Source organism: Notothenia coriiceps, unplaced genomic scaffold (assembly GCF_000735185.1).
Source record: "Notothenia coriiceps isolate Sejong01 unplaced genomic scaffold, NC01 NC01_scaffold00026101, whole genome shotgun sequence".
Classification (NCBI taxonomy): domain Eukaryota; kingdom Metazoa; phylum Chordata; class Actinopteri; order Perciformes; family Nototheniidae; genus Notothenia; species Notothenia coriiceps.
In genome coordinates this window covers 155,366-168,058 of record NW_011358802.1, presented here as the reverse complement: position 1 = coordinate 168,058, position 12,693 = coordinate 155,366, and the positions used below count along the sequence as shown (strand labels likewise).

General features: G+C 45.1%; 3 protein-coding genes across 4 annotated transcripts; 2 read left to right on the top strand and 1 right to left on the bottom strand.

The window, feature by feature from the left end:
• Positions 1-228: 228 nt before the first annotated feature.
• LOC104956586 (golgin subfamily A member 3-like) lies at positions 229-1,789 on the top strand. Of its 2 annotated transcripts, XM_010784094.1 has the most exons (4): positions 229-403; positions 496-642; positions 756-797; positions 888-1,789. In XM_010784094.1, exons 1-4 carry the CDS (start codon positions 361-363, stop codon positions 983-985), a joined length of 330 nt encoding a protein of 109 aa, XP_010782396.1. In that variant the 5' UTR covers positions 229-360; the 3' UTR covers positions 986-1,789. The 2 variants fall into 2 exon arrangements, with proteins under 2 accessions (XP_010782396.1, XP_010782395.1); XM_010784093.1 differs by having other exon boundaries at positions 229-642.
• A 531-nt stretch (positions 1,790-2,320) lies between these two features.
• On the bottom strand, positions 2,321-4,316 carry cunh14orf119 (chromosome unknown C14orf119 homolog). Its single transcript, XM_010784092.1, has 2 exons — positions 3,451-4,316; positions 2,321-2,730 (listed from the first exon to the last, which is right to left on the bottom strand). Exons 1-2 carry the CDS (start codon positions 3,868-3,870, stop codon positions 2,557-2,559), a joined length of 594 nt encoding a protein of 197 aa, XP_010782394.1. The 5' UTR covers positions 3,871-4,316; the 3' UTR covers positions 2,321-2,556.
• Positions 4,317-4,375: 59 nt separating this feature from the next.
• Positions 4,376-11,872, top strand: LOC104956598 (calponin homology domain-containing protein DDB_G0272472-like). The gene is made up of 6 exons (XM_010784112.1): positions 4,376-4,563; positions 5,902-5,967; positions 6,141-6,252; positions 6,363-6,418; positions 6,777-9,655; positions 11,827-11,872. The coding sequence occupies exons 1-6, from the start codon at positions 4,426-4,428 to the stop codon at positions 11,870-11,872; spliced, it is 3,297 nt and encodes a 1,098-aa protein (XP_010782414.1). The 5' UTR covers positions 4,376-4,425.
• Positions 11,873-12,693: the final 821 nt, after the last annotated feature.

Below are 12,693 nucleotides of genomic sequence, written 5' to 3'. Positions count from 1 at the left end.
GTCTGCCACCTTATATATTTCTATTTAAGGCTTTACTGATGTGCCACAATAATTTCACCTAATGTTATTGAGTTAAAATATTAATATTGTGGCTTTCCAAGTTAACATTGATTGATATGACTGCGATTAAATCAGCATATACTTCTGCCAGGGGATGCCACCCCTCAAAATCTCCTGCCACCCTCTTGCCATCCCATGAATATTTTGTCTAGATCCGCCCCTGCTGAGGTCTATAATATATTGATGAAAAACAGTGTAATAGGGGACCTTTAAAATGTAACCTTGACACTTGGTGTTTAAAAGATTGAGTGTTTCAAACTCCTTCCTCTATCAGACTTAGAGCAAGAGGTCCAAGAACTGATGAAAATGAACTGCAGTAATGATGTCAACCTCCAGTGTGACGGTGAGATCCTCAGTATGACTTAATTTTCACTATTATGCTAGTGTTCGAGTGTTTTGAAGTAGCTTTTTTTGACCGAATATTTAATCAAACAGATTTACAAAGGCAACTGCAACAGAGCCAGGAGGACGCAGATCGTCTGCAGCGGCAGTTGCATGAAAAGGACGCCAACCATAAAACGCTGCAGCAGGAGTTAGAAGAAATGAGGAGGGAGAAAAACAAGCTGCAGGGCGCCTACCACGGTGTGTTCAACCGTCTGGAATTAAGTGGATTCATTCAGTGAAATAGAGATAATTACATATTGCTCTTTTGATTATTGATATCATGTTGCTGTCTTTTTTTGTCTCAATGCTAGATCTGCAAAATGAGAAGAACAATCTTGAAGATATTGTACAAGGTAACTATTAGTTATTTTCCACAGTGCAGAGAATACACTGTCAATCAATACCCCTTCTTGGAGGAAAAAACGTGCTGTTCTTCTCCTCAGATCTTCAAAACAAATTGAGTGATGTGGATGATAAGACGATCTATGCCAGTGAGTCACACACAAGACTTTATTTCATTTCTTTGAAGCTGTCAGCCTGAGGATTATTTGGACATTTTTATCTAAAACAATATCACTGGTGTACTTCTAATCACTTTCAATTCATGTTAAGTTACATATGATAAACTACATTTTTTTCTTCCGTTTTACAGCGAAGCCGACCTTGGATCCAAACACAGCCAACCCGCGAATATTGATGTCGGCAGATAACGCAGAGATGTCCACTACTGAGCATATACAAAATGTCCCTGACCACCCGAGCAGATTTAATATCGCTCTCGCTGTCCTGGGCATGGTCGGCTTCTCTTCTGGCAGACATTACTGGGAGGTGTCTGTAGCCGGAAAGCTTTGTTACCACCTCGGTATGGCCAGTGAATCTGCCCAAAGAAGAGGAATGATCATCTTCAGTCCGACAAAAGGTTTCTGGACTGTAGTCCTCGACAAACAGGGTCAGTTTAAAGCTGTTGAAAGTAGACATGCTATTATTCCACTTGAGACGCAACCTCTTAGATTGGGGATTCTGCTGGACTATAAAAAGGGCCAGATTTCGTTTTACGACGCTGGTGCCAGATCTCACTTGTACTCCTTTGTGCAGCAAAGCTTTACAGACAAAATCTATCCATTTATCAATTTTTGTGTTGAGGATGTTGAAGGTCAGACACCTATAGTGATAAGCTCTCCTGGATCAGTAGACTGGATCAAATAGAGAACAGGGCAAGGTTTGTTTGTCCATTGTTTCAAATCTCAGCTATGTATTTCAGTATGTTGTAAAAAATATCCCTGCACCTTCAGACATACTTACTGCTGCAGAATGTTTCAAACAATAAAATGCATTTTGTTTATTGTTTCTATATTCAAAAGGTATGTGTGCCCTTGTCCATGAAATTCAAGGTCTTTCAATCAGCAGGTCCTGTACAAAGATAGTAAGCTTGTAAGCGTAACTATGTTTCAACCAAGTGAACACCATAGAGTAGTGCAGGAAAGAGTCTCATTAGCAATAAACGTTATCATGCCGAACAACGAAGCTTAGCGATGGTTACGTGAAGTCCTCTGACAGTGATGTGGTTTGTTTATAGCCCTAACGATAGCTTTTTGCTTCTGGCGATTGCATTTACGCTTCAAAAATCAAAAAAGTGGTGTTAATATGTGGAGATTATCCTGCTGAACAAGACGTGTAAGTATCATAAACGTGTTGGCCAAAGATTACATTTGTTTAGCAATATTCAAAATCCAGTGGAAAAATCCCATTGCTTATTTTAGAGTAAGCCCTTGCAATGCTAACTTCCGGGTCAGCCTATAAAAATACATCGTCACTGCACCACTCTATTGGGTCCCTAAATGGCAGAGCTCTACTCATTATACAGGGTTGAAGCAAAAAAAGTTTGGAACTTTATTTATAAAAAGAAAAAAGTGGTGTAACGTTGGATGTAGCCCAAACTGATGAAGGAAACTAAATAATAACAGCTTAAATTAAAAGAAAACTTCTGTGTTTTCAATGAAATGGTTTGCCTTCAACGTTATATCCGTTCACAGTAACAAAAACATTTCTTGTAAGAAAAACTATCCTAACCTAACACACGTTCCCATTTTGTTAGCTTTCCCATCACATTGGTCAATCTCTTCCTGCTGTACCGGCTACGCTCCTGTAAAAGTGGGCAACAAAAACTGGGTCCCGCTCTTCCAGAATGTGCAGGAAATGATTCCTTTCCTCTTCTCCCCAAGACTCGAACCACTGGGACCACAGGCGCAGCTGGCACTCAAAGATGTTTGGTAGTCTGTCCATAACCTTGTAGGTGAATAAAAGAAAAAATAATCTGCTGTTATATGTGAATCAGAATCAGGGTTAAGATTACATATACAAGGAATTTGCTTTGGTCTATGATCATGCATACCAAACATAAAGTTAGAGGAATTCAGTTGGGAAAAAATGTTCAAATAATACACTATTTTAAAATAAAAAAATACTTACAAGAATTGCAAGGGTACAAAAAAATAATAATGCAACAAAATAGCTCAACAGTTTAAAAGAGGTAGCAGTATGACAGATGGCTCCCAAGATGGATATGTTCGAAACAGCGGTGGAACATAACAAAGAACATGTACTCAGGTATTTTATTTAAGTACTATTTTGACATATTTGTAATTTTCTTTAATATTTAAATGTATTCTACACATACTTCAACTCAATTTTTTTTACATTTCACTCCAAGAAATTTAACTCTAAAGCTACTAGCTACCTCGTAAAGAACATAATGCTTATGATAGAGTTAAAACTATATGACATGTATTTGTTAGTGATAAAACAGAATAATAATATTCTATAAAACTGTAAAAAGAGCAGTTCTGCATACTGAGTACTTTCCCTTGTGATAGTTGGAGTTCATTTTGCTAATACGACACTTGTACTTCTACTTACAGCACAGCAGTATTCAGGACTGTAATTGAGCAGTTTAAGAACATAGTATTCACATAACATCACACACTGTTAAGAGGTGACAGTGCAGACCTGAAGAGTGCTGAGAGAATCTAGGAGGGTGCACACTTTCCCGGGTACAGCTTTCCCCAGGAGGTCCTGCATGAAGCGCTCCCTCTGAGGAGGGGTCCAGCCCTGGAACCAGCTCAGGACACACCGCTGCTCCTGGAGGCTCACATAGGAGATGGGCTCCAGTTCTTTCATCCTACCTGCGCTGTGAGAGACGCAGAGCAGGTTCTCAAGGCTGAGAGGGCTGACTACTCCCCGTGGAGCTGATGGAAAGTCCTCCGGGCTGGGAGTGGAAAAGCCGGTCCAGTGTTGTGCTGCCATGGTCGGTGACCCCTCTTTCTGCCTTGAGTGAAGGGTGCTGCACAACATGTCTGTGGCTGAGAGTCTGTCAGTGGGCTGCTGTTGCTGATTTGAGCCTTGACTGACGTGATTGAACCACGACATCTCTGGAAAGAGAGTTTATTTCCGTCTGAGAAAAAAAAACCTCTGTTTTGAGTTGACCAGCTATACCCCTTGAGAGACTACCCTGGTCTTGGCAACGTTAACATGTAGCTTAGCTTATATTTTTAAGCCGTTCGAGTCTGAATTTAGACCTTTCCCAGCAATTGCCCTTGACATAAATGGTTGCGAGTATCCATCTGTTTCCAAACTCAACTTACTGTCGTCATATTTGAGGTTTGGCGACGATAAACGAGTCGCACTTATCTTTCTGACGAATGCACACAGGAAGAGTGCAGTTAGCTCATTAGCATCGGTGTGCAGGAAATCAAGCTTGCGCAGGTTTTGCGCAAAGTTTGTTGTTAACGAAATATAAATTAAACCTATAGATTTGTGTTTGATTATAAAATACATTCAACATGAGTGGACATTAACTTTGCGTGTTTTGTGCTAAATATTTTTATTTATTTATTTGACATTTGATTAGGGGGAAGTTGTCGCTGGTGACGCTGGGTGGAGGAAGGCGTTGCTCGTTGCTCTCGCTGACTAGAGGAACGGAAAATGGCGGACCTCGAAGACGTTACGCTGGACGGTAGACCGCTCCAGTCCCTTCGAGTTGCGGATTTAAAAGCTGCTCTTGAGGAGAGGGGACTCTCTAAAAGCGGGCAGAAGAATGCACTCATTAAAAGACTCAAAGGGGTAAGTTCTGCGGTGAAAAAAGAGAGCACGGCTGCTACGAGCTAACGTTAACGATGAGACGGGCTGATGTTCTCTCGAGGGCCGACTGCTGAGTACCGCTACTGCCGAGCAGCGCAGGAGAGTTACCGCGGTTAACGACCAGCAAACTGAGAAACGCTTCTATATGCACTTTGCTGTGGCTGATACGTTGTTTCGATGCATATAATTACACCAACCGTAGCAAGACCTTGAGTTTAAGCAACTTAGGGGCTAATTTCAAAGTGTTTTTCGGGTTAATGTTGTCCTGTTAGCTCGTTGGCTCCTTTGGCTAACGCTGTGATTGAGCGGTGGCCTGGTTAGCTATATTACCGTTTACACAATCGGTCCCATGCAATGTTGCTGTACATTAGCTTAGCCGGGATGTTAAAGTTACACAAGTGTTTTATTAGTGAACAATGGGCTAACTATTAATGTAACTCGAACGTTATTTGCAATGTTTTAAATTCGACAAGTGTAGCTGTTTTCCGCCAAAATGTGCATTAGTTTTGCTCTCAAATGAATCTCAGAGCCATGAGCTGCAAAGGCCCTGGATGAGCGCGTTTGTTTACATTTACATTGCGCCATTAAAGTAGGGGAATTCATTCCCTTTTAAGCGGGGGATCCGGGTAATTAATATAAACAATTTCCCAAATTGGGATCAATAAAGTACCATCTCTGTCATCTCATCTCTCATTACCATATATGCGCTGAATTGCGCCATGGAAGCAGCAATTGTGTATACATTAGACCTACCAGCACTAGAAGCATCCACCTCAAATTTATGTACATTATTATTATTTATATTAGGTGTGATGTATGTGTTACTGCTTATCACTGCTCAAGATGTTGGAGATTATAACATTACACTTCACAAGAGCATGCTTTTTGCTTTCCCTCATAGACTGAGTCTCCAATGCCTTGTTTCATTTAACCTTATGTCTCGTATGTTTCTTGTTGGCTTCAGACCAGGAAACTCACTTAAATGTTATTCTCTTCTCTCTCTATGCCATGTATCAAGAGTTGCATTCACCACATTTTAAATAATTTAGAGAGTGGCTTAAAAAAAAGTTGGTCCCATCTATAATGATAGCATTCTGAAAAGAATGACACATACAAGTTTGTAAATAATGGAAATATTGGCATTTATAAGGAAAACGAGTAATTCATAAAGTAGACAATAGCTATGTGGTCAAAAATATCCCACACCTGTATAATTTATGTATATTTAATGTTCAAAGGCACTAGTGTCAACTGTAATAACCCTGGGAAATAACTGATATCTATTTACACCTAATAAAATGTCTTGCATCTCATTAACAGGCCCTCATGCTGGAGAATCTGCAGAGGACCTCAACCAATCACATCGGACTGCAGCCAAACTCACAGGTAAGTGTCTTTAAAGATGCTTTAATCTTTGTGTCAACAACTTAAGCCAGTTCACATACAATCTTCACTTAAATGTTTATGACAAATTCCCCCAATACAATACTGTTAAATGTCTTAACTTGATTGTGGCCTTGAAGTCTTCTACCCATCATCATTTTTAATGTTCTCTGTAGATTGGAGAAGAAATGAGCCAGAACAGCTTCATCAAGCAGTATCTGGCTAAACAACAGGAGCTCCTGAGGCAGCGGCTCGAGAGAGAGGCCCGTGAAGCATATGACACTAATGGTAAGTGTTGTACGAATCCACCATTGCAACCCAGTTTGGTACTGAAACTGTTTACATCTAGGGTGCATACGTTTTTTGCGTAATTATAGGTTTTTGTCTTTTGTAAACAGATCAAGAGGACCACACAGAAGTTAATAACAGTACACCATGCCCTCCTCCAGCCCAGGTCAGTCATCACTTTCTTTTCTTACCTTTTGCATTCAGGTCACATTCTCTTCATCTTTTTGTTTGAAGTTTCAAATATTTAGCACATTTGAAAGGTACTTGCTGGTATGAATTGCAATGCCAAAATAGGTGTCGTAATCGTTGTCTGCCAATTGGAAGGTCGATGGGTAAATCCCCAGCCCCTGCAATCCACATGTTGATGTGTCCTTGGGCAAGATACTTACCCCCAAATGGCCCAGATAAATGACTTAATGTTGAGATGTTTATGTAAAGCGGTTTGAGGGTTCAGAAAGACTGGAAAAGTTATATATTAATGCAGTCCATATACCATCAATTTAACCCCTTTCTCTCCTCACCAGGAAGCCCCGCCACCATTGGCTGAGCAGCACAAGCCACCCGGCCCCTCCGGTGTTGAGGGATTGTTTGGAGCAGCGAACGAGGCAGAGGCTAACAGAAACCAGGAAGCCCACATGTCCGGTCCTCCTGCGTCTGGCTCTGTGGCCATGCGCGTTCCTGTCGCAGAGCACCGACCAGAAAGGGGGTCCGCCTCCAACCAAGTCGCAGCCGACAGCAACGATGACGACAGTGATGACGGAGACGAGGATGGCGACAACGACGATTGGGAAGGAGGCGCTCGCAGGAGAAGCAACAGAGAGCCGGCCAGAGCTCCCGCGTCCAGAGAGAGGTCCGGAGCCCCCTGTCAACCCCCTCAGCAACACATGCCTTCCCTTCTATCCCCTCAACTCCGCCAGCCTACACCTCCTCCCTCCCCACCTCCAGAGTTATCATTCCCCTTGCCGGACACCCCTAAACAGAGCCCCCCAAGTCCAGATGTAGCCGCAGCTGGGCGTTCATCCAGTACTTCCAGCTCCGGCTCCTCCAGCAGCGACAGCCGCAGCAGCAGCCCGGAGCCGCAGAGGAGTGCCGAGCGCAAGCCCGGCCCGCTGACCCTTCTGGCCCGCAAAATGGAGTCAGAAGGTGCTTTCTCTGGAGCAGGTTGGCACCGCGCCGCCGGTGTTGAAGGCGACGGCAGAGGGCCTTTAGAGGGTCTGGTTTCTGCCATAACCCACACAGCTAATGCGGCAGGGCACATGTCATTTTCCACGATTCCAGGCATCCCAGGAGCATATCCGGCCCATATTCAAGCACCCGTGAGTGTGCTCAAGGCCACCGCAACAGAAGAGAGGGACAGAGAGAGGGACTCTCAGTTAGAAAGAGAAAAGGCCCTTGAGCTGGAAAGGCAAGAGAAACAGAGAAAAGAGCGGGCCATGGAGGAAGAGCGGGAAAGGGCCTTTGCACTGGCTTTAGAAAGAGAGGAACGAGAAAAGGCTTTGCAGCGCGAGAGAGAGCTTGCTCTAGAGCGAGAGAGACAGGTGAGGGAACTCGCTTTGGCTAAAGAGAGGGAAGAGCGAGCCTTGGCACAAGAGCTGGAGAGACGGAGGTCCCTGGAGCAGGAGCGTCTGCAGAGAGAAAGGAAAGAGAGGGAGAAGCGAGAGAGGGAAGAAATGGAGAGGGCCAAAGAGCAGGAAAGAGCCAGGGCTTTGGAGCAAGAAAGGAAAGAGAGAGAAAGGGCTCTGGAGCAAGAGAGGCTACAGAGGGAACGAGCTCTGGAGGCTGAGAGGATCGAGAGAGAAATGGCTTTGGAGCAGGAGAGGCTGGAAAGAGAAAGGTTTGAGAGGGAGAAAGCCTTAGAGCAAGAGAGACTGGAGAGGGAGAGAGCCATCGAGCAAAAGCGACTGGAGAGGGAGAGAGCTCTGGAGCAGGAGAGACTCGAGAGGGAGAAAGCCATAGAGAAGGAGAGAAGAGAAAGAGCTATAGAGCAGGAAAGATTGGAGCGGGAGAGAGCCCAAGAGCAACAGAGGTTAGTGCTCGAGAGGAAGGAAAAGGAGAGAATCGAGAGAGAGAAAGTGTTGGAGCAAGAAAGGAAAGAGAGGGAAAAGGCATTGGAACAGGAGGAGAAGGAGAGATTTGAAGCTCTGGAACGGGAGAGGAAGGAGAAAGAAAGATTTGATGCTCTGGAACGGGAGAGGAAAGAGAAGGAAATATTTGATGCTCTGGAACGGGAGAGGAAGGAGAAGGAAATATTTGATGCTCTGGAACGGGAGAGGAAGGAGAAGGAAATATTTGATGCTCTGGAACGGGAGAGGAAGGAGAAGGAGAGATTTGAAGCTCTGGAACGGGAGAGGAAGGAGAAGGAAAGGGCCGAAAAAGAAAGGCTGGACAGGGAGAAGGCTTTAGAGCAGGAGAGACTCGAGAAGGAGAGGCTTGAGAGGGAGAAAGCTCTTGAGCAGGAGAAACTCGAGAGGAAGGAGAGGGCTCAGGAACACGAGAAGCTAGAAAAGGAGAAATCCTTGCAGAAAGAAAAGAAGGAGCAGGAGACAGCCTTGGAACAGGAGAAAGAGAGGGCTAGAATGGCCGAAAAGGAGAGGGAAAGTCACCTCCCTCCGTTCAAACGCGGCCGCGAGCTTGGTTTCACCTCCCTGCCCACTCCTACCCTCCTCTCCACTGGACCGGCCGCAAAGTCATCGGCAGAGGAAGGCGAGAAGGTAGATGCCCATGCTAAATCCAGCATCTCACCAACACCTCTGTCGCCTCAGTCCACATTCAAGAAGTTCCGCTTCCAACGGGAGCCCCCAATTCAATCGTCCTCGCCTTCCATGGTCATCAAGCGGCCCCGTAACTTCTCAGACACCCCCCAGCCCCGGGCCTTAACCGTCTCTGCGCTAACAGAAGTTACACAGCAGGAAGGACTCAAGTCCTCCACCGAACAGGAAGACCCACAGAAAAAGCAGGAGGTTGCTGCGAAGGCGCCCGAGAAGGAGACCCCTATTAGCACCACGAGTCCCAGAAAAGAAGAGGCAAAAAGTCTTGTATTGGCGGACAAAGAAAAAGTGGATTCAGCAAAGATGGAGACAGAATCTGCAGCTAAGGAAGTGGACAAAAGCAAGGGTCCAAGAGAGGATACTGCACAGCGGAGGGGAAGAGAGACAAAGAAGGACGACAAACATGCAAGAAAACGATCATCGTCTAATGACTCCTCCTCCTCAGAATCCGACTCTGGGTCTTCATCGTCCGGCTCCTCCAGCTCATCAACATCCTCTAGAGAGAAAACCTGTGACACTACAAGGGGTAAAAGGGTAAGTTGTTTGAAAAGAATCCCTCTAATTGGTCCCTGGCATACAGGGCCTATCATGCTGGACAATTGTATTAAATTTGTTTTTTTTCACTGGCCAGAGCAAAAGCACCACATACGTTACGCTTACGTCGAGGCAGGGGCAGGGGCAGGGGAAGAGGCAGAGGCAGGGGCGGGATCAACTCCTGAACAACAACAAAAAGCCGGCGTTTTATCCAGTTTCTTCACAACGAATGAGAAACTTAACAAGCAGCAGTGGTCCACTGAAGAGACCAGCTACCTACTGGGAATCTGGTCTTCTGAAGAGGTACAGAGGAAGCTGGAGCACAATCGGCCATTTTTTTCGGTGTCAGCTGTGAGGGGTTTCCGCGCGCTTTGGCTTTATGAAGCAGGCACGCAAATGGTTACGTCATGACGCAATGATGCAGCACCAGTCGGACTCTGGGCAGTGTGAAAAGAGCCGGAGCTAAACCGAAGAACCGGTTCTGAACCTGAAAAGCTCTAGCACGGAGCTTGAACCGGAGTTGCGTTGGTGTGAAAGAGGTAATAGAGAGGTGAAGTCCCGCCCATCTACTTCCGACCCAAAGTCAATGGGGAGAGAAAGATTATCTTTCGATCCCGTTTGAATTGTGCCACGAATTACACATATGTTTGTCAATCTTAAAAAATAATTTCCATGTAAAAAAAGGTCACAGTTTGTCGTAAAACTGTTGAAATATAAGACTATGAAAATACGCAACTCGAAAGACTACAAATCCCAGGTCCCGCATTTGCTGGCTCTTACGGAACCGAATAAATTCCCCTTTTGTTGTATGCCACAGTTCTCAACATGCCCAGACTTGTAGTGATTTTCACCTCCGGATACCAGGGGGAAAAACGCGTCATCTGCAGGGAAAACAGCGTCTGGAGGGCATCTTAATATTCAATAAACTATACTGTCTATGCCTTGTTAGCAATGTTTAACCGAAGGTAACCTGGATATAAAATCCCCAAACAGGCGAAAAACCTACCAGTTTCACCCACTGTCTCTGCCACCTCCCTTCCATGCACTGGTTCCTCCGTTTGTATCCCGGGTATAAACTAGCTTCTGCGTCGTAAAGAACCGGTTGATTTGCTACCGTAATTTTCTCGTTTGTGGAATGTTGAGGAAATGAACTGCGGGTCTGGGCCCTCTCCCAGCTTGCCATTCGGTTTGATGGACTAGCCGCTTGTACTGTCAGATTTGCCATAAACAGGGATTTGATTTGCTGACGCTCCAGGCTCAGCCTTTCAAAGTTGAACATTCCTCAACTTTTTGAAATCCTGGAAAATCTTCTCTTTGCTTCCCACAATGCATTTCGGGAAAAGCGAGCCAAAGTGACGGTCACCCCATTCATACTTGTCAACCCTCCGATCTTCGCGGGAGACTCCCGATTTCATTGGCCCTCTCCCGGTTTCTCCCGGGGTCATATTTTCTCCCCGATTTCTGGACAAAATTCAGATTTACACACGGACTGTTTTCCCTCTGTACTTTAATACAGCTTACACCATGGTTTGGTTTCCATGGTTAACACGGTCTCTTAGTATTAGCGCACGGCAACTTCAAGTTTGAGAGGGTGAGAGCAGGTTGCAGGCAGATAATTCACAGAAAACACATAACAAGAATCGACAACTACTCTTACTCTCTGCTCACTCCTTTCCTGCTTAACAAATACAGAGGTCCAGCCCACACATTATGCTCCATCAAGGATGGTGCTACAGGCCGCCAAGGCCTTGCACTTACAACTACAATAAGCCCATGTTAATGTTAATCTAACAGCCTCCGGCCGATCCACAACCACAACCACTCACATTTAGCATTTGAAATTGCCTCCCGATTTCTGAGGTCTAAGGTTTGCAAGTATGCCCCATTCAGTAAGTCAATGGGCAGAGAAGCGTTGGAAGATTTTTTTAAAGCTCCTTTGCGGACGTACCGTTATGGTAGCTGCACGTCTCCAACACCATCTGATCTGATCGCTGAGATGACAGAATTGGATGGTACCTATACATCATCACTCCATGATAAGAACTCACAAAGCTATTAACAAGAACAGACATCGAAAAACATTGTGGCGCGTAGGCTACTAAAACTGCCAACCATGGCTCACCCTTGGTCGTTGTCTGGGTCAAAAAGTGGTCTTCAATGGGCATTTAAAACGATAAAAACGCTGCTGAAGTTAATCTAATGTGTCTGTGTGTCCCTTTGAAATGATTTCTGATAATCCATAAGCAAATAAAACCTGCTTTTCCGTTTCCAGATGTCAGAGCGAGAGAGATAGCGGTTCACTCTGTGATGCAAACTAGGGCTGGGCGATATATCGAGTTTTACACGATACATCGTGGATTGCACTCCATGCGATGTCGTTAAATGACCCACATCGTGTGAACACTCGGAGTTATTATGTTGTCAAATCAATTCCCGCCGCGATCCAAATGAGCTTTCCTTTCTCCCCTCATAGACACGTCCACACGCCAGGCCACACACGCAGGCCCCGTCTTACTTGCACACAAACATTACACACATGCACAAGTGACGGAGAGCAGGGCCCGTCGACTTATAATGGCCCGCTGTCTCGGAAGCACTTTTAGACACCCCGGCCAGCATAACGTACTCTCCACTTTGCCCGCTCGGGCCACTAAAAATATTGCTAAAAAAACATTAAATCTGTCCAGTTGGTATAGGTACTTTGACAAGCAATGTTGTTTAAATTGTTTCGTTATTAACGCTACAACATGCGTTTCGTGAGCCGGTTTTGTCGTTGTTGGGGTGAAAGGCAAAACGGGTAGCGCTGCTCGGCGCTGGCTCCGCAGCCCCTGTTTTGCTGCGGAGCCAGCCGCGAGCAGGCTCCCGTTTGCCCTGAGCGCCGGGCAAAGAAACTATCTTCAAATAAAAGAAAGTCACCGGACGAGTTAAAGGAGAGTGACAGGCAAAGACCACCCATGAGGCAAGAAGGATAAGGATTGATAGCACAGTTACTAGCCAGCTGATTTGAAATCGATGAGTTTATGAATTGAGCCTAAATCCCCATGTGCTAAGTGGGGATCGCAGCTAGATACTGCCCGTCCTCAACAAGCCGGCTACCCTTATAATCTAGGCTCGATTAGATTTATGCATTCGAAAAATT